We start from the raw sequence: 22,417 nt of genomic DNA on the forward strand, positions 1-22,417 counted from the left end.
AATCTGATAGTGAAAGTGAGTCTGATTAAAATAGACCTGCCTAGGTAGATGCAGTGGCCTTGTTCTACTTGCTCCAGGTTAAGGATTGAGCCTTTGAAGTAGACGCAAGGATTGGGGTGTGTCTCACTTGCTCCCAATAATTATTTGAGCTTTTTGGATAGATGTAATGACATTGTTTTACTTGCTCTGGATGTGGTGAGATGTATTTTCCTGGGTAAGATACAAGGGTTGGGCTTTGTTCTACTTGCTCTATGTTAAGCGAGGATGATGGTTTTATCCCGCTCGTAGAGATAATGAATTTTGTCCCAACAAGGACGGTAATTTAATCTCGTTTGTTCGTGGTTTCTCTTGGATGTCAGGAGCATGGGTTATTCTGCCTGCAAGGTGTACAGGGTACTCACCCTGCGAGAAATACAGGTTATTCTACAAGCAAGGTGACAGGGCACTCACCCTGCGAGGTTCTCTCTATTTACGAGGTGACAGGGCACTCACTCAGTGAGAAATACAGGTTATTCTGCCTGCAAGGTGTACAGGGCACTCACCCTGTGAGATACATATAGTGTACATATATGCGAGATAACAGTAGTAGAGAGACAATGTCCGGGTTAGCTACCGGATATGTCGGGTTCTGGGAAAGTAATCGACAAGCACTACAAAAAAAAGAGTTTAAAATGGCATTGACATTACGGCGGTTTTAAAGAACCGCCGTAATACCCGGTTATTATGGCATGTTTGGTTGCTGCCATAATTAACTTTGCGTTTGGTGGTGGTTCTGGTGATTATGGCGGTTTTAAATCGCCGTTTTTACATGTATATAAAACCAAAGAACTGCAACCCTATCTCATTAAACGAAACACATTTCGGCGCTCTTGATCTCCCTTCTCTCTCCTTCGTCTCCTCTGTGCTCCGACAACGCCGTTCTTCCCTCTCGGGCTTCTCCTCTCTCCGCCGGTTACGATTTCTCTAGGTACCTCTCCCTCTCCGCTAGTTACTGATTTGTTTCTCTGCAACTCACTCTCAAGTTCTCTATGTACCTCTCCCTCTCCGTCAGTTACTGATTTCTTCGTTTTTGCTCGGGTTTTGGTTTCAAAATTGTTTTTGTTGTTGATTTTTGGGGGTTTTTATTTCTCTGCAGCTCCGCGATCGGGTCTTGTGTTGAAGCATTCGATTGACGTTGGTGCGGGAGTGATTGACGCCGATCGGATCTTGTGTTCAACCAGTCGACGATCTCAGATCTTGGATCTTGGATCTTGGATCTTCCTTCCTCACATCTGCCATCGACACTGCTTGCAAAGCCGGCGAAGTTGTTTTCGTAACCTTACCCCCTCATCTCTCTCTCTTTCTCTCTCCCAGATCTCAGATCTAGTGCCAATGTCTAGTGTTCTGAACTGGTTATGTTGATTAAAGACCACTTCTTATCTGAACTGGTTTTGTTATGTTGATTCAAGTATTTAGTGTTCTAACTTGTTTAAATTTGCATCTGTATCCGATTCTGATTTAGACAAGTTTGGGTTTGTTAAATTATCTTATAAAACAGTGGCTTAATTTTTGTTAAATTATCTGATTTAGACAAGATTTATACATGTAAGACATAGCTGTTGTCCCTCTTCTAGTCATTCATCTGTAATTAATATTGACACTGATTCTGGGAGATGTAGCTGGAGGAGGGTGCCTAAATTGCCATCTCCGATGAACAAGTTTCATAAAGTTATTAGTTTTTGTTCCACTCTTTCCCTACATAGTATTCTTGGTGATGAAGATGAACATCTTCAAATTCACTCAACTTCCAAGCACACTCAACTTCAGTTTGCACACACAAAATCCAAAAGCGAGGGGAGGGAAAAAATCTAAGATAAATACACTGAAGATTCATGAAATGGCAATCTTATCTTCCACTCCTATAAGATATTTAATTGAACAATTTAAACTAAATTATTTCCCTTGGTACAGGCCATAATTATGTCTTAAAGGGGAAAAATGTAGAGTAGAAAAATGAACTACTATGTTGTTTATGTAAATAATCTATGTTTACTTGATCACCAATTTTTTAGTGTTGTTTCTGTTTTACAATTATTTGTGATCATGAATGACAGTCACAACTATTTAGGACATGTTCTGTTTTACATTGCCTGAAATTTGGTTTCTTTGAGAATTCAACTTGCTCAAGATTCTTGAAAAAGTTGCAGTAACTAAAGTGGAATGCTTATCCACATAACAAGACTAAAATGACACTCTTATAGGTTTTTATCTTTTTTTTTTGGAAATTACTTTTTTCGACCATTACTACTACTGCTGATGTATGCATTAAGAATAGAAAATTGTCATGTTTCTAGAAATCCTTTTTGTTCGACTCAGCTGCTATTTCGATGAATTCAAGTTTCATTCAACTCCTGATAATTAATTTCTTAATAAGGGCCGGTCTTTGATAGTTCATGGGTATGGCATATTTACTATATATTTGGTGAGTTGTCTTTATCTTATAAGAGAATCTATTTATTATTGTGGGATAAATTTTAGATCTTTTATTATTGTGGTATATATATTATATATTTATGTTGATGATTATTGTCTTCACATGTTTTAGACTTGATTATTATGAATGGTAATTAGTGTTTTAGACTAATGTTAATCATGCTTTTGCGTTTCAGCTCTTCACAACCATCACTGTTAATGAGCCTGCTCCTGGTCTCAAAACCATCTTTAACTTTAGAGTTCCTGATCAAAGGTCTGGAAAGGTAAGACATTCATTTGCAGTGTAAACCTTACATCTCCATAGACAAGAGTGGATTATAAAATTTAAGAAATGAACTCATTGAAACTATACTAAACCTTGAACTATATCTTTCATTGGCAATAAGTTGAGTTTTGTCTCTGTTGGTGAACAGGTGGAAGTTCAGTATGTGCATGCATAGTAGGGTATATAGATATCTCTTATTCACCACTTTTAATTTCTTGCTACAATAATAATACATCATCATCAATCAATATTCAATTGGATACTAACTATATATATATATATATAGCTGTTTACTTAAGCAGCAGTAGTCCACATGATCAAACCATCATTAACTAATTAATTTTTACCATTCACTATTCTTTCATTCCCTTTTGGATTAATTATAATTATCCGGTGATTATTAATTATACATTATTATTTCAAGTTTTTCCTTCTTGCTAAACTTGGTCCCCTTTTACAATATCTGCCTGAAATGTAAAATAACTAGTACTAAATTAGAACAAATGTCCAGAATGTACACAAATAACTAGTTCAGTTTTGTCTCTGGTGTTGTAGGGACTGACGTACTTGCAATTGGTTCTGAGCTCTCTTACGACACCAAAATTGGGGAGTTCACAAAATACAATGCTGGAGTGAACTTCACCAAAGCTGACTTGGTTGCCTCTTTGACTGTGTGAGTGATTGTTTCTTCATTATCCATGTTCTTTTTTGTTTCGTCCCAACCCCTACAGTTAGCCTTTTACATCTATGTGCTTGGGAGTTTTGAAGCTAGTCTTTAATACAAGTTGTTCTTAGCTTGCTTTTTCACATTATTTTTTAGAAAAATACTCTTATAACTTAATCCACAGCTGATTATTTAACATTGTGGACTCAATCAAGGTCCCTGCTTTAGCATCTCCCATCCCCATTGTTCGGACTTATTATTATTGTGTTCTCCCATCTCTCATTATGTTCTCTGAATTAGCTAGCTAAGTTAAGAGAAGTTTCCCTATAACACTTATTATTATTATACATCGAAAGTTTTCCTTTTCTGCTCTTTAATTTGATCTATTTTTATTAACTAATAATAAGCATTGAAAAGCTCATTTCATTAATGTATAGTTTGGTTGCTCTGTGTAGCATTAAATCTCAACAACTATCAACATTAGGAACTTCAAATCTTCGTATTTTTAATTGCATGTATAGTTTTCCTTTTCGGTGTGAGCATGTGGTTCCTTTATTGCAATTTTGTTCAAACTTTTAGTTGCTTAATTAATCACCTGCTCTTGTTTCTTATTATATTAAAGGTAATATATTTTTGTTTCTTTTAAAACAAATGAATAACTGAAATTGGGACCAAAATAATAACATAGCTTAGAAGGTACAGATATATTCTTCTCTGTTACTTTTGTTTAGGATTTGAAGTAGATCTTATTTATTTATTTATTCGTTTGAATTTATGAACCTGATGAAAAAGCAATGGCCTGTTGCCTCTGTAAATAGGCCTCTCGTTACCTTCAGGGATATATGAATCCAAAGTTATTGGGTGAACCTCTGTTCTTTCTTTATGGCTCCAGGTTCAGTAAACCGTGGGACATTTCTTTCTTTTTTTTTAAAAAAAAATTTCATATTTGAAAATCAAAATATTGGAGTGAGAAACCTAATGAAAAAAGCAGGGGTCTATTGCCTATGTGAGCAGTCCTCTTGTAACCGTCAGGGATATAATTACCATTGTTATTTGTTCCATTAATATAACCTTATAATTAGCTTCATAGCTTGTGTTCTTATTAATTTTATTTTTTAAAAATATTATGTACATATTAAAAATTAGTCATGCATTTTGTCGGATGCACACACATTCTTGCTACTTACTCCTACTTAGCATGGAATCAGAACTCTGATTTTGTAATTTTAACTCATTTGGGTTAAATTGAGATATAGATAAATAATTTGAAAAAAAAACAGATGCTACTAATTTGAGTTTCAAAATTTAAATAAGTTGGAATATCATGTTCCCTAATTTCTCAATCGTATCCAACACATTATATATCTTTGGGCTTAATTAATCAATCCCAATAACATATAAAGTTGAATTTAATTACTGATTGTTTCATCTAAATAATATATTTGCTTTATTTATTTTTTTTGTTTCTTTTTATCTTGTAGAAAAAAATTAATTTGCATATATACAACTACCTGAGAAGGAAAAGTTCACAAAGCCACAGTTACAGCTACAAAATTATCATTTGAAAGAGGTAATTATAATTTTTTTATAATTTTTTTAGAATACTATTTAAGTATTTGTTTGATATCTAATTTGCATACAAGAATTTCTTTTTATAGTAGCGCCTGCTGATATATACTAGTTAGTTGCCTAGTTAATATGAGAGAGAGATAGAGAGATTTTTAGTTGCCTAGTTAGTTGCCTAGTTAATTATTGATTTGATCCATTATGCAGATATGCCAAAGCAAAAGAGGTACAAGAATCTACTTAAAGCAGCAGCCGCAGCTGCAAATTCTTCACAAGACAAGTCCGCAGCAGCTGCAAATACATCACAAGTCAAGTCCGCAGCAGCTGCAAATTCCTCCCGGGACAAGTCTGCAGCAGCTGCAAATTCCTCCCGAGACAAGTCGGCAGCTTCAAATTCATCTCGGGACAAGTCGGCAGCTGCAAGTTCCTCTCGGGACAAGTTGGCAGCAGCTGCAAGTTTCTTCCAGGACAAGTCGGCAGCTTCAAATTCCTCTCGGGACAAGTCGGCAACAGTTGCAAGTTCCTCCCGGGACAAGTCGGCAGCTTCAAATTCTTCTGAGCCATCATCAGTTGCTGCAATTATATCTGAGTATCCATCCAAACCTAAACGTAAACGTGGACGTGAATCTAAACATTATTGGACTGTTGATGCCATAGGTATGTATAGATTCTGTTCGTTCTATTACTACCTCATATGCTGGTCCAGAATCCCAAAAGAACTACCTCTTCTATTTTCTTATTTATTTATCATTTTATAGCACTACTATACATTGTGACAATAATGTTCATAAAGTATATATGAGTAATTGACAAGAAAACAATAATTTATGTGATTGATACAGTTTATTGTTATAGCTTTTCTGGTCTGGTCTGATACTCATTTATTTATACTCGTTTGTCTATTTTAGATGAATACGGAGATAGTACACGTCTTCATTTATTAGTGAAGGATGTGCATAATTTGCCAGAAGGTTTGCGCATAGTTGTCAATTTTGATAAAGATTATGCAGCAATAAGAGAAGCAGCTGGACTCCTTGCAGGAGTTTGTGGGCAGTTGGCCACTGATTGTGTTGCATTTCCAATTAGTTTTGATAAGTGGTCAGACATTTCAACAAGCTTTTTTGAAAATCAATGGAATATTTGTTGAATGTCACCTGGCAAATTTGTGGTGAGAAATTGATATGATTTTTTTTACCCCCTAGATGATCTCTGCTAGGGATATATTATTGAAAACTAAGCATAATGGATTGTTTTACAAATGTAACCTTACTTTATGTATTAGAGATTTAGAGCATCAATTAAAGACTGAATTTCTGAATGATTGGACTGGCCTTGTATTTTAAATGTTTTCAAGTGGTTAGTTGGCTCTATAATTTTAAATTGGTTTCATTATTGTATCAATGCTATGTAATTAGACATGATAAATGTATATCAATATATGTCATTTTCTTGCATTTCTTGTGCTTATAATAGTTATATGTTTGTTGTAGGGATTGGATCAGGAGAGTGAGATTCCATCACCAAAAGAGTTAGGAAGTAGGTCTTCTGGAGCAAGCAATAAGGAAGCATGACCTTACTTGATATGTTAAGACGTATATTAAGAATTATATGTTAAGACGTATTATTGAAAAATGTTACTTTGATACTTTGTTTTTGGATTATGACTTGGATTATGACTTTTGGATCATGTATGAATTAAAAATCATCTAATGATGTTTGATTTATGATTATGCATTTTGGTTATTACGAGATTTTTAAGTGAGTTTCGAAAATATCACTTTAAATTGGTAGTTTCAATCTTATTTTAAAAAGTATAAAATTGTCATCATAATTAGGTACAAACAGCGATTAGAAACCCCCATTTTAAATGAAAACGATGCCATTATATGCTGGTAGAAACAGCGGTTAAAAACTGCCATTTTAAACACAAAAGATGCCATTATAACCTGGTAAAAACAGCGGCTAGAAACTGCCATTTTAAACACACAAGATGCCATTATAACCTGGTAAAAATGGCGGTTATAATGGTAAAAACGGCGGTTAAAAACTACCATTTTAAACAGAAATGCTGCCACAACATCCTGGAAAAAAGGCGGTTATAGCCGCCATTTTAAACAATTCAGAAACCGCCATTTTATACGAAAATAATGGCGGTTGCAAACTGCCATTTTAACCCTCAGAGAACCGCCGTATTATCCTCAGGTAATTGTGGCGGTTTTTTGAGAACCGTCGTAATAACCAGAATGGCGCCCAGAATAACGGCGTTTCTTGGGGGCGCCATTTTTGGTAATAATAGCGGTTGCCGTAATTCCCCAAAATAACCGCCGTTTTAACCCCTTTTTTTGTAGTGACGTAAGCTCATGGCTAGTAGGACAGGCATACATCATCTGCATTTGATTGATTTTTTTGGGTTTGCTACTTGTCATTGCTTGTTTATTTGTGTATATTAAGTAACTATGTGCGAATTGCTTTACTTGAGTTTACTTGTGTATTATTTGTTTGTCTTGCTTGTGTTTGAATATCTTAGAATTCTCTCATGCTAGTGTTGGTTGATGCTGAGGGCTATTATGTTTGGAGATTGTTACCACTACTAAATAAAATGGTTGGATATCTGAGTTTAAACCATTGTGACAATAATAGAACTCATGACTCATGTTGAAGAGAGTTGAGAACCTAAAATCACTAAATATCCTGAAACTAAATATTAAGAATAAAATAAATACTATTGAAATGAAATTAGTTTGATAATGACTTATTTAAAGTAAATGAGATTGAATATATATGTATAGCTGAGATTAGCATGTTTAACCTGTAAGGATTTAGAGAAGACCCTAGGCTTGGATCTTGTCTGCTGGAGTTTTAGGATTGCCTAATAGATTTGTGTAGTCTTTACATCGTTTCTATTTAGAAATTTTACCTTATTGAGAACCCTATAAAGGATGATGTTCTCAGCCATTTTAAAAATTTCTATTTTATAGATATAGGACGTGACGTACCTCACTGAGCGTGTAGGATCTGCTCTTAGGATGCGAAGTTTGAGATTTATATTCTGTATTTAGATTATATATATATTCTCTACTTTTATAATAAAGATATTTCCTAAATTAGTATAATTATAATAAAGATATTTTTCTAAAATAAATTTAGAAAAGAAAATAGTGCATCCATTTTGGCGAAAAAATGGATTAATGAGGAATCGACACCTCACTTCCATTAGCTCGGGAAAAATCCAGTTTTAGTATAATATAATTAATAATTAATAATTAATAAAAAAAATTCTCGTATAATCTTCATAAATTACAATAATTTCTTTATTTATGTATACGTATATATTATTTTTGTTAAATAATTCTAAATATTTCCTTATTTATACATACATATATATTAATTATACATAAAAATATTTAAATCACATATATTAAATATTTTTTGTTATAATTATTTTCTTATATATATATATATATATATATATATATATATATATATATATATAGTCTCCAATCCCAACCACATTCATATGCAAACTGTATATAATTTTTTTAATAGAGTAATTTTAATTTTTAATGGAGATACTTGCTACAATTAGATAAAAATTATGCTATTATCTTTTATTAACCTTTATAATTAATTCAATGGAGATAATTGCTCAATATATATGTTATCTACATTAATTATGTGCCAATATTTTTAGGAAAGAGCTAAAAAAAGAGATATATAATATTATTACTATATAGAAAGCAGATATAAATTGATACGTTCTATTTTATTATATTATACAACTTAAAGTTATATTATCATGTTACTATTAATTATAAATACTTGCTACAATTATATCAAATTTAATTATAAATCTAAATAAATAAAATAGATAACAATAAATAGTATTTTTTTACATTCAATATTTACTATAAATATAAAAAGTAAAATAACTAATGAATAAAAATATGAGTAGAAAATAAAACAGAATAATTAAAATTCACTTTGTTAACTAATTAATCTTGTATCTATATTATTATTATTATTATTATTATTATTATTATTATTATTATTATTATTATTATTATTATTATTATTATTATTATTATTATTATTATTATTATTATTATAGCATGAATTATTGTGAATACAACTATCTATTAATAAAATTGTGGATACAACTAATTATTGTAGATACAATTATCTACTAATAAAATTATTGCACATGAATGAGAATTAAAACTATATCAATTAATATAATTAGAATGAATAAAAATATCGATAATTGATAATTAGTTTAATAATGCATTGAATATTGATTTGATATAATTATAATAAAGATATTTTTTAAAATAATATAATTATATATTATTTATGAGCTAATTGTAATATAATTAGAACGAATAAATTCATTTGAAAGAAAAAACATTCACGTGTAATCTTCATAAATTACAGTAATTTCTTTATTTATGTAGACGTATATATTAATTTTGTTCAATAATTCTAAATATTTTTTATTTATACATACATATATATTAATTATACATAAAAGTATTTCTTGTTATAATTGCATATCCGAGTCTGACACGAATTTAGCGAAACTGAACTTAAATTAAGGGAATTCAATCTCATTATTCGCTCCACTTTGAAGATTTTAGGACAGATGTAGAAAGTATGGAGGAGACAGAACTAAAACTTAGCCTACAAAATTCCCTAGAAATAATTTCTCAATAAAAAATCAAGCTCCTTGGTGCACGAAATTGTGATCAATACTCTTCAAAACATAAACAATCCCTAGTAATGGCTCCAAAGTCTTGGTGCTCAATACCATGGCATAAACACAACTTCGCACAACTAACCAGCAAGTGCACTGGGTCGTCCAAGTAATAAACCTTACGCGAGTAAGGGTCGATCCCACGGAGATTGGTGGTATGAAGCAAGCTATGGTCATCTTGTAAATCTTAGTCAGGCAGACTCAATTGGGTATAGATGATGAACGAAAATAACATAAGAGATAAAGATAGAGATACTTATGTATATCATTGGTGAGAGCTTCAGACAAGCGTATGAAGATGCCTTCCCTTCCGTCTCTCTGCTTTCCTACTGCCTTCATCCAATCCTTCTTACTCCTTTCCATGGCAAGCTCGTGTAGGGTTTCACTGTTGTCAGTGGCTACCTCCCATCCTCGCAGTGAAAGCTAATGCTCACGCACTCTGTCACAGTACGGCCAATCACCGGTTGGTTCCCGCTCCTACTGGAATAGAATCCCTCTTTTGCGTCTGTCACTAACGCCCAGCAGGTTAGGAGTTTGAAGCACGTCACAGTCATTCAATCATTGAATCCTACTCAGAATACCACAGACAAGGTTAGACCTTCCGGATTCTCTTGAATGCCGCCATCAGTTCTTGCCTATACCACGAAGATTCTGATCTCACGGAATGGCTGGCTCGTTTGTCAGGCGAGCACTCGGTTGTCAGGCGATCAACCATGCATCATGCAATCAGAAATCCAAGAGATATTCACTAAGCCTCAGATGCTTGTAGAACAAGAATGGTTGTCAGTCACCTTGTTCATAGGTGAGAAAGGTGATGAGTGTCACGGATCATCACATTCATCAAGTTGAAGAACAAGTGATATCTTGGACAAAGAACAAGAGGAATTGAATAGAAGAACAATAGTAATTGCATTAATACTCGAGGTACAGCAGAGCTCCACACCTTAATCTATGGTGTGTAGAAACTCCACCGTTGAAAATACATAAGAACAAGGTTTAGGCATGGCCGAATGGCCAGCCTCCCAAAGTGAGTTCAATCATCAAAACATGATCAAAAGACTCTCTATCTCAATTACAATAGTAAAAGGTCCTACTTATAGAAAACTAGTAGCCTAAGGTGTACAAAGATGAGTAAATGACATAAAAATCCACTTCCGGGCCCACTTGGTGTGTGCTTGGGCTGAGCAATGAAGCATTTTCGTGTAGAGACTTCTCTTGGAGTTAAACGCCAGCTTTTATGCCAGTTTGGGCGTTTAACTCCCAATTAGGTGCCAGTTCCGGCGTTTAACGCTGGAATTTCTGTAGGTGACTTTGAACGCCGGTTTGGGCCATCAAATCTTGGGCAAAGTATAGACTATCATATATTGCTGGAAAGCCCAGGATGTCTACTTTCCAATTGGGCTTCTGTAGATCCAGAAAATCCACTTCGAGTGCAGGGAGGTCAGAATCCAACAGCATCTGCAGTCCTTTTCAGTCTCTGAATCAGATTTTTGCTCAGGTCCCTCAATTTCAGCCAGAAAATACCTGAAATCATAGAAAAATACACAAACTCATAGTAAAGTCCAGAAAAGTGAATTTTAACTAAAAACTGATAAAAATATATTAAGAACTCAACTAAAACTACTAAAAACATACTAAAAACAATGCCAAAAAGCATACAAATTATCCGCTCATCACAACACCAAACTTAAATTGTTGCTTGTCCCCAAGCAACTAAAGATCAAATAAGATAAAAAGAAGAGAATATGCAATGAACTCCAAAAACATCTATGAAGATCAGTATTAATTAGATGAGCGGGGCTTTTAGCTTTTTGCCTCTGAATAGTTTTGGCATCTCACTTTATCCTTTGGAACTCAGAATGATTGGCTTCTTTAGGAACTCAGAATCCAGATAGTGTTTATTGATTCTCCTAGTTAAGTATGATGATTCTTGAACACAGCTACTTTATTGAGTCTTGGCTGTGGCCCAAAGCACTCTGTCTTCCAGTATTACCACCGGATACATACATGCCACAGACACATAAATGGGTGAACCTTTTCAGATTGTGACTCAGCTTTGCTAAAGTCCCCAATTAGAGGTGTCCAGGGTTCTTAAGCGCACTCTTTTTGCCTTGGATCACAACTTTATTTCTTTCTTTCTTTTTTCTTTTCTTTTCTTTTTTTTCGGTTTTTTTTTGTATTCACTGCTTTTTCTTGCTTCAAGAATCATTTTTTATGATTTTTCAGATCCTCAATAACATGTCTCCTTTTTCATCATTCTTTCAAGAGCCAACATTCATGAATCACAAATTCAAAAGACATATGCACTGTTCAAGCATACATTCAGAGAACAAAAGTGTTGCCACCACATCAAAATAATTAAACTGTTATAAAATTCAAAATTCATGCAATTCTTTTTCCTTTCAATTTAAGCACGTTTTTATTTAAGAAAGGTGATGGATTCATAGGACATTCATAACTTTAAGGCATAGACACTAAGACACTAATGATCATAAGACACAAACATGGATAAACATAAGCACTAAAATTCGAAAAACAGAAGAATAAAGAACAAGGAAATCAAGGAACGGGTCCACCTTAGTGATGGCGGCTCTTCCTTCCTCTTGAAGATCCTATGGAGTGTTTGAGCTCCTCAATGTCTCTTCCTTGCCTTTGTTGCTCCTCTCTCATGATTCTTTGATCTTCTCTTATTTCATGGAGGAGAATGGAGTGTTCTTGGTGCTCCACCCTTAGTTGTCCCATGTTGGAACTCAAGTCTCCTAGGGAGGTGTTTAGTTGCTCCCAATAGTTTTGTGGAGGAAAGTGCATCCCTTGAGGCATCTCAGGGATCTCATGATGAGAGGGGTCTCTTGTGTGCTCCATCCTTTTCTTGGTAATGGGCTTATCCTCATCAATGGTGATGTCTCCCTCTATGTCAACTCCAACTGAATAACAGAGGTGACAAATGAGGTGAGGAAAGGCTAACCTTGCCAAGGTAGAGGACTTATCCGCCACCTTGTAGAGTTCTTGGGCTATAACCTCATGAACTTCCACTTCTTCTCCAATCATGATGCTATGGATCATGATGGCCCGGTCTAAAGTAACTTCGGACCGGTTGCTAGTGAGAATGATTGAGCGTTGGATAAACTCCAACCATCCTCTAGCCACGGGTTTGAGGTCATGCCTTCTCAATTGAACCGGCTTGCCTCTTGAATCTCTCTTCCATTGTGCGCCCTCTTCACATATGATTGTGAGGACTTGGTCCAACCTTTGATCAAAGTTGACCCTTCTTGTGTAAGGATGTTTATCTCCTTGCATCATAGGCAAGTTGAACGCCACCCTCACACTTTCCGAACTAAAATCCAAGTATTTCCCCCGAACCATAGTAAGATAATTCTTTGGATCCGGGTTCATACTTTGATCATGGCTCTTGGTGATCCATGCATTGGCATAGAACTCTTGAACCATCAAGATTCCAACTTGTTGAATGGGGTTGGTAAGTACTTCCCAACCTCTTCTTTGGATCTCATGGCGGATCTCCGGATATTCACCCTTTTTGAGTGAAAAGGGGACCTCGGAGATCACCTTCTTCAAGGCCACAACTTCATAGAAGTGGTCTTGATGCACCCTTGAGATGAACCTAACCATCTCCCATGACTCGGAGGTGGAAGCTTTTGCCTTCCCTTTCCTCTTTCTAGAGGTTTCTCCGGCCTTGGATGCCATAATGGTTATGGAAAAACGAAAAAGCAACGCTTTTACCACACCAAACTTAAAATGTTTGCTCGTCCTCGAGCAAAAGAAGAAAGAAGAGAGTAGAAGAAGAAGAAATGAGGAAGAGGGAGATGGTGGTGTATTCGGCCAAAGAGGGGGAGAAGTGGTGTTTTGGTTGTGTGAAAATGAAGGAGTGAAGAAGGGTATTTATAGGAGAGAGGAGAGATGGGGTTCGGCCATATTGGGTGGGTTTGGGAGGGAAAGTGGTTTGAATTTGAAGGGTGAGGTTGGTGGGGTTTTATGAAGGATGGATGTGAGTGGTGAAGAAAAAGATGGGATTTGATAGGTGAAGGGGTTTTGGGGAAGAGGTAGTGAGGTGATTGGTGAATGGGGGAAGAAGAGAGAGAGTGGTGGTGGGGTTGGTGGGGATCCTGTGGGGTCCACAGATCCTGTGGTGTCAAGGAAAAGTCATCCCTGCACCAAATGTTGCTCAAAATCACGTTTTGAGCCATTTCTGGCGTTAAACGCCGGGCTGGTGCCCATTCCTAGCGTTTAACGCCAGGTTCTTGCCCTTTTCTGGCGTTTAACGCCAGTCTGGTGCCCCTTTCTGGCGTTAAACGCCCAGAATGGTGCCAGACTGGGCGTTAAACGCCCAACTGCTAGGTTTACTGGCGTTTAAACGCCAGCAACATCTTCCTCCAGGATGTGCTGTTTTTCTTCCTGTTTTTCATTTTGTTTTTGCTTTTTCAATGGATTTTGTGACTTCTTATGATCATCAACCTACAAAAAACATAAAATAACAAAAGAAACTATATAAATTATAATTATTGGGTTGCCTCCCAACAAGCGCTTCTTTAATGTCAGTAGCTTGACAGAGGGCTCTCATGGAGCCTCACAGATACTCAGAGCAATGTTGGAACCTCCCAACACCAAACTTAGAGTTTGAAAGTGGGGGTTCAACACCAAACTTAGAGTTTGGTTGTGGCCTCCCAACACCAAACTTAGAGTTTGACTGTGGGGGCTCTTCTTGACTCTGATTTGAGAGAAGCTCTTCATGCTTCATCTCTATGGTGACAGAGGGATGTCCTTGAGCCTTAAACACAAAGGATTCTTCATTCACTTGAATGATTAACTCTCCTCTATCAACATCAATCACAGCCTTTGCTGTGGCTAGGAAGGGTCTGCCAAGGATGATGGTTTCATCCATGCACTCCCCAGTCTCTAGGACTACGAAATCAGTAGGGATGTAATGGTCTTCAACTTTTACCAGAACATCCTCTACAAGTCCATAGGCTTGTTTTCTTGAGTTGTCTGCCATCTCTAGTGAGATTTTTGCAGCTTGCACCTCAAAGATCCCTAATTTCTCCATTACAGAGAGGGGCATAAGGTTTACACTTGACCCTAAGTCACACAAGGCCTTCTTGAAGGTCATGGTGCCTATGGTACAAGGTATAGAAAACTTCCCAGGATCCTGCCTCTTTTGAGGCAGTTTCTGCCTAGACAAGTCATCCAGTTCTTTGGTGAGCAAGGGAGGTTCATCTTCCCAAGTCTCATTTCCAAATAACTTGTCATTTAGCTTCATGATTGCTCCAAGATATTTAGCAACTTGCTCTTCAGTGACATACTCATCCTCTTCAGAGGAAGAATACTCATCAGAGCTCATGAAAGGCAGAAGTAAGTCCAATGGAATCTCTATAGTCTCATTTTGAGCCTCAGATTCCCATGGTTCCTCATTGGGGAACTCAGAGGAGGTTGGTGTACACCCATTGAGGTCTTCCTCAGTGACGTCCACCTCCTCTCTTTCCTCTCCATATTCGGCCATGGTTATGGCTTTGCACTCTCCTTTTGGATTTTCTTCTGTGTTGCTTGGGAGAGTACTAGGAGGGAGTTCAGTAATTTTCTTGCTCAGCTGACCCACTTGTCCTTCCAAATTCCTAATGGAGGACCTTGTTTCATTCATGAAACTTTGAGTGGTCTTTATTAGATCAGAGACCATTGTTGCTAAGTCAGAGGTATTCTGCTTAGAACTCTCTGTCTGTTGCTGAGAAGATGATGGAAAAGGTTTGCCATTGCTAAACCTGTTTCTTCCACTATTATTGTTGTTAAAACCTTGTTGAGGTCTTTCTTGATTCTTCCATGAGAAATTTGGTTGATTTCTCCATGAAGAATTATAGGTGTTTCTATAGGGTTCTCCTAGGTAATTCACCTCCTCCATTGAAGGATTCTCAGGATCATAAGCTTCTTCCTCAGATGAAGCTTCCTTAGTATTGTCAGGTGTATTTTGCATTCCAGACAGACTTTGAGAAATCAAATTGACTTGTTGAGTCAATATCTTGTTCTGAGCCAGTATGGCATTCAGAGTGTCAATCTCAAGAACTCCTTTCTTCTGACTAGTCCCATTGTTCACAGGATTCCTTTCAGAAGTGTACATGAATTGGTTATTTGCAACCATCTCAATGAGCTCTTGAGCCTCTGTAGGCGTCTTCTTCAGATGAAGAGATCCTCCAGCAGAGCTATCCAAAGACATCTTGGACAGTTCAGAGAGACCATCATAGAAAATACCTATGATGCTCCATTCAGAAAGCATGTCTGAAGGACATTTTCTGATTAATTGTTTGTATCTTTCCCAAGCTTCATAGAGGGATTCTCCATCCTTCTGTCTGAAGGTTTGGACTTCCACTCTAAGCTTACTCCATCTTTGAGGTGGAAAGAACTTTGCCAAGAAGGCATTGACTAGCTTTTCCCAAGAGTCCAGGCTTTCTTTAGGTTGAGAGTCCAACCATATTCTAGCTCTGTGTCTTACAGCAAAAGGGAATAGCATCAGTCTATAGACCTCAGGGTCAACCCCATTAGTCTTGACTGTGTCACAGATTTGCAAGAATTCAGCTAAGAACTGATGAGAATCTTCCATTGGAAGTCCATGGAACTTGCAATTCTGTTGCATTAGAGAAACTAATTGAGGCTTAAGCTCAAAGTTGTTTGCTCCAATGGCAGGGATAGAGATGCTTCTCCCATAAAAATCAGGAGTAGGTGCAGTAAAGTCACCCAGCACCTTCCTTGCATTGTTTGCGTTATTGTTGTTTTCGGCTGCCATGTCTTCTTCTTCTTTGAAGAATTCGGTCAGGTCCTCTAAAGAGAGTTGTGCTTTGGCTTCTCTTAGCTTTCTCTTCAAGGTCCTTTCGGGTTCAGGGTCAGCTTCAACAAGAACGCCTTTGTCTCTGCTCCTGCTCATATGAAAGAGAAGAGAACAAGAAAATGTGGAATCCTCTATGTCACAGTATAGAGATTCCTTGAAGTGTCAGAGGAAAAGAAAAATAGAAGAAAGAAGGTAGAAGAATTCGAACTTGATTAGATAGAGTTCGAATTGTGCATTAAGAAGGAGTAGTACTCCATAAATGGAAGGATGTGGGAGGAGAGAAGAGAATTTTCGAAAATTAATTAGAAAGATGTTAAAAACATTTTAAAAATTGATTGATAATTTTCGAAAATTGAAAGTGGAAAAGAAATCAAGTGATTTTTGAAAAAGATTTTGAAATTAGAAATTAAAAAGATTTGATTGAAAACTATTTTGAAAAAGATGTGATTAAAAAGATATGATTGAAAAGTTATGGTTTTAAAAAGATTTTGATTTGAAAACAATTTTAAAAGATATGATTTGAAAACACTTTTAAAAAGATTTGATTTGAAAAATCAATGACTTGCCTAACAAGAAAAGATATGATTCAAACATAAAACCTTCCTCAACAGAAAAGGCAAAAAATGTTCAATCAAATCATTAATTGTTAGTAAGTATCTTTGAAAAAGGAAAGAAATTAATTTTGAAAACATTTGATTGAAAAGATTTGATTTGAAAAAGATTTGATTTTGAAAAACTTTGAAAACTTGAAAAAAAATTTGATTTGAAAAACAAAATCTTCCCCCTAGCACCATCCTGGCGTTAAACGCCCAGAATGGTATACATTCTGGCGTTTAACGCCCAAAATGCTACCTCTTTGGGCGTTAAACGCCCAACCAGGTACCCTGGCTGGCGTTTAAACGCCAGTCTGTCTTCTTCACTGGCCATTTTTGAATGCTCAGCTTTTTCTGTATAATTCCTCTGCAGTATGTTCTGAACCTTCAATTCTTTGTATCATTGACTTGAAAAGACACAAATTAAAAATATTTTTGGATTTTTTTAATAATCAAAATGCAACAAGAATCAAATAACAATGCATGCAAGACACCAAACTTAGCAGTTTGTATACTACTGACACTAACAAAATGAAAATGCTCATGAGACACACAAGATACTCAAGTCAATAGAATTCAAAGATCAGAGCAAGTAAATCATCAAGAACATCTTGAAGATCACTAAGATATATGAATGCATGCAATTGACACCAAACTTAAGATGAGACACTAGACTCAAACAAGAAATATTTTTGAATTTTATGATTTTGTAATTTTTTTTTGTGTTTTTCGAAAATTAAGTGGGAAAAGATATCAAAATTCTTAATGAGAATTCCAGGAATCAGTGCAATGCTAGTCTAAGACTCCGGTCCAGGAATTAGACATGGCTTCACAGCCAGCCAAGCTTTCAAAGAAAGCTTCGGTCCAAAACACTAGACATGACCAAAGGTCAGCCAAGCCTTAGCAGATCACTGCTCCAAAAGCAAAATTGATGAAAATCAACAAGCTCTTGTGGTGATAAGTTGAAACCTCGGTCCAATCAGATTAGACATGGCTTCTCAGCCAGCCAGATTTCAACAAATCATCATGAAACTCTAGAATTCATCTTCAAGAATTTCGAAAAAAATAAATGCCTAATCTAAGCAACAAGATGAACCGTCAGTTGTCCATACACAAGAACAATCCCCGGCAACGGCGCCAAAAACTTGGTGCACGAAATTGTGATCAATACTCTTCAAAACATAAACAATCCCTAGTAATGGCTCCAAAGTCTTGGTGCTCAATACCATGGCATAAACACAACTTCGCACAACTAACCAGCAAGTGCACTGGGTCGTCCAAGTAATAAACCTTACGCGAGTAAGGGTCGATCCCACGGAGATTGGTGGTATGAAGCAAGCTATGGTCATCTTGTAAATCTTAGTCAGGCAGACTCAATTGGGTATAGATGATGAACGAAAATAACATAAGAGATAAAGATAGAGATACTTATGTATATCATTGGTGAGAGCTTCAGACAAGCGTATGAAGATGCCTTCCCTTCCGTCTCTCTGCTTTCCTACTGCCTTCATCCAATCCTTCTTACTCCTTTCCATGGCAAGCTCGTGTAGGGTTTCACCGTTGTCAGTGGCTACCTCCCATCCTCGCAGTGAAAGCTAATGCTCACGCACTCTGTCACAGTACGGCCAATCACCGGTTGGTTCCCGCTCCTACTGGAATAGAATCCCTCTTTTGCGTCTGTCACTAACGCCCAGCAGGTTAGGAGTTTGAAGCACGTCACAGTCATTCAATCATTGAATCCTACTCAGAATACCACAGACAAGGTTAGACCTTCCGGATTCTCTTGAATGCCGCCATCAGTTCTTGCCTATACCACGAAGATTCTGATCTCACGGAATGGCTGGCTCGTTTGTCAGGCGAGCACTCGGTTGTCAGGCGATCAACCATGCATCATGCAATCAGAAATCCAAGAGATATTCACTAAGCCTCAGATGCTTGTAGAACAAGAATGGTTGTCAGTCACCTTGTTCATAGGTGAGAAAGGTGATGAGTGTCACGGATCATCACATTCATCAAGTTGAAGAACAAGTGATATCTTGGACAAAGAACAAGAGGAATTGAATAGAAGAACAATAGTAATTGCATTAATACTCGAGGTACAGCAGAGCTCCACACCTTAATCTATGGTGTGTAGAAACTCCACCGTTGAAAATACATAAGAACAAGGTTTAGGCATGGCCGAATGGCCAGCCTCCCAAAGTGAGTTCAATCATCAAAACATGATCAAAAGACTCTCTATCTCAATTACAATAGTAAAAGGTCCTACTTATAGAAAACTAGTAGCCTAAGGTGTACAAAGATGAGTAAATGACATAAAAATCCACTTCCGGGCCCACTTGGTGTGTGCTTGGGCTGAACAATGAAGCATTTTCGTGTAGAGACTTCTCTTGGAGTTAAACGCCAGCTTTTATGCCAGTTTGGGCGTTTAACTCCCAATTAGGTGCCAGTTCCGGCGTTTAACGCTGGAATTTCTGTAGGTGACTTTGAACGCCGGTTTGGGCCATCAAATCTTTGGCAAAGTATGGACTATCATATATTGCTGGAAAGCCCAGGATGTCTACTTTCCAACGCCGTTGAGAGCGCGCCAATTGGGCTTCTGTAGCTCCAGAAAATCCACTTCGAGTGCAGGGAGGTCAGAATCCAACAGCATCTGCAGTCCTTTTCAGTCTCTGAATCAGATTTTTGCTCAGGTCCCTCAATTTCAACCAGAAAATACCTGAAATCACAGAAAAACACACAAACTCGTAGTAAAGTCCAGAAAAGTGAATTTTAACTAAAAACTGATAAAAATATATTAAGAACTCAACTAAAACTACTAAAAACATACTAAAAACAATGCCAAAAAGCGTACAAATTATCCGCTCATCACTCCTCCCAAGAAAACTAATTTTACCCACATTCGATTAGGTTGGTCAAAATATGTGAGTAGATACAACCATCCTTCGGTAAAATAGAGTTTAGTACCTCTTCTTTGAACGCTTACACCCATGTAGTTAGAACGCGAATCAGTGAATAGAACTCGATGAGGTATTTCATGGATGTGATGCATTGTAAACAATTGTGGCAAAAAATAATCGCATTGGAACATTAGTCGAAAAGATAAGTTGCAGTAAGAACAATCATTAAATTATCAAAAAAATAATATAATAAAATAAGTATATAAAAAATATTATATAAAATTATAAATTATACCTTAAAAGGATCAAATTCGATGAAATACAAAGAATACATTCTATGAAATAGTAAATAAAAATAATAAATTTACAAAAGTGAGTTGACTCTCAGATCTAGGCTCATGTACACAAAAAATTCTATATATAGGCTTTATTAAAAAAATAAATATGTAAATTAGTTATTATTAAGGTAATTTTTTATTATTTACGTTAGTTATACATTATATATTTGTTTTTGTTAAAGTTATATGATTTTATCGTATCATATCATGATTAGAATCATTATTTTTTTATTATGAATAGAGTAACTGGGACCAACTTCATATATTGATAAACCACTATTTTATGGTATATTTTTTATTAAATTCAGTAGATTTTATCAACTATTCTCACACTTATTCATGTAAATTGCATGCTTTTAAGTTTCCTTCCCAATTTTGTGCTACAATTGAAAATATGCTTTTTTGACCTTAAAATTGCTAATTTGTAGTCTTCTCTAATTACCATTCGATGCCGTGATATGTGTGTTAAGTGTTTTCAGGTTTTATAGGGTAGGAATGGCTTAGAGCATGGAAAAGAAGCATGCAAAAGTAGAAGGAACACAAGAATTTTGAGATTTGAAAAGCTGGCCTCGATGCGCACGGATCGATGACGCGTACACGTGGCAAGTTCAATATCCAGCGACGCGTACGCGTGGCTGACACGTACGTGTGACAAACGTCACGTGCCTCAGTTACAAGAAAACCATGGGGGTGATTTCTGGGCTACTTTTGACCCAGTTTCAGGCCCGAAATTGAAGACAAGCGGCTGCAGAGTGGAGATGGGATTCATTCATCATTTATTCATTCACTTTTACACTTTAGGTTTTAGATGTAGGTTTCTAGAGAGAGAGAGGCTCTCTCTTCTCTCTAGGTTTTAGAATTTTTAGTCTTATTTCTTCTTAGCTTCAGAATTTCATCTTGCTTTAATTTAGTTTTTTTACCTTTTATTGTTCTAGTATCTTAGTTTATCTTCTGTTGTTGATTTCTTTATTTTTTCAATTTAGTTTATGAACTCTTCTTGTTAAATTCAATTTTCTTTTAGTGTAATTTGAGGTATTTCATGTTTATTGCTTCTTTCTTTAATTGTTGGTTATTGATTCCTTGCATTTGTTAATCTTAGATTTTACTATTTCTTGTTACTTTTCTATGCTTTTATTTTGTGCCTTCCAAGTGTTTGATAAAATGTTTGGTTAGGTTTTAGAAGGAATTTTTATGTTCTTGACTTGAATTGATTAATTAGATACTCTTGAGTTATTAAAATTCTTTTATTGATTGGTGATTAAAAGTTGCTAGTTTGCTTGAGCCTCACTAAATCTAGTCATTATTTGATTAGGACTTGTGAACTTATGTCAATTTTGCTCGCTTGGCTTTCTTTCATTTGTTAGAGGATAACTAAGTGAAAGCGATTCGCACTTACCATCATAATTGATGATGATAATGAGGATACGAATTCCAATTCTCAATCCTTGCTAGGACCTTTCTTAGTTATTAGTTTATTTTTCTCGCAATTTATATTTTCTTGTTCCTTATTTGAAAACCCAAAAAGAAGTACATCATAACCAATAATAAATATACTTCCCTGTAATTCCTTCAGAGACGACCCGATGATTAAATACTTTGGTTTATTTTTATTGGGGTTTGTACTTGTGACAACCTAATTAAACGTTGATTGAGGATTAATTGTCAGTTTAAATCTATACTTGCAACGAAGTTATTTTTAGAAATTCTTTACCGACATTTTTCTTCCGTCATGTTTTTGGCGCCGTTGCCAGGGAGTTGCAAATGTGTGCCTTGTTATTGGTTATTGTGAATATTGTGAATATGTTTGCCTTTTGTTTCTTTGTTAGTTGTTGCTAGTTTTAGGAGTTTAATTTCATTATTTCTTGTTAGTTTTTATTTTTATTTCCTCTCATTACTATGAATTCTCACCACTTTGGCTATGAGTTTGGTTTAAATTATGTTGTAGGGAATGGAAGCTACAATGAGAACATGCATCAAGGATGGGACAATCAAAAGTGGGAGGAGCCTCAAGCTTATGGACAACCTTCATAACAACAACCCTCTCCA

General features: G+C 35.9%; 1 protein-coding gene, 2 non-coding genes and 1 pseudogene across 3 annotated transcripts; all 4 read left to right on the forward strand.

Annotated features, from left to right (window-relative positions):
• Nucleotides 1-723: 723 nt before the first annotated feature.
• Nucleotides 724-3,414, forward strand: LOC130939865 (mitochondrial outer membrane protein porin of 34 kDa-like; annotated as a pseudogene).
• A 772-nt stretch (nucleotides 3,415-4,186) lies between these two features.
• Nucleotides 4,187-4,316, forward strand: LOC130942744 (small nucleolar RNA snoR74). Its single transcript, XR_009071302.1, has one exon. It is a non-coding gene; the product is annotated as a small nucleolar RNA snoR74 (small nucleolar RNA).
• Nucleotides 4,317-5,176: 860 nt separating this feature from the next.
• On the forward strand, nucleotides 5,177-6,538 carry LOC130939866 (uncharacterized). Its single transcript, XM_057867931.1, has 3 exons — nucleotides 5,177-5,624; nucleotides 5,876-6,009; nucleotides 6,458-6,538. Exons 1-3 carry the CDS (start codon nucleotides 5,177-5,179, stop codon nucleotides 6,536-6,538), a joined length of 663 nt encoding a protein of 220 aa, XP_057723914.1.
• A 9,450-nt stretch (nucleotides 6,539-15,988) lies between these two features.
• Nucleotides 15,989-16,096, forward strand: LOC130943126 (small nucleolar RNA R71). The gene has a single exon (XR_009071659.1). It is a non-coding gene; the product is annotated as a small nucleolar RNA R71 (small nucleolar RNA).
• The last annotated feature ends 6,321 nt before the right edge of the window (nucleotides 16,097-22,417 follow it).

This window comes from Arachis stenosperma, chromosome 7, assembly GCF_014773155.1.
Source record: "Arachis stenosperma cultivar V10309 chromosome 7, arast.V10309.gnm1.PFL2, whole genome shotgun sequence".
Taxonomy (NCBI): domain Eukaryota; kingdom Viridiplantae; phylum Streptophyta; class Magnoliopsida; order Fabales; family Fabaceae; genus Arachis; species Arachis stenosperma.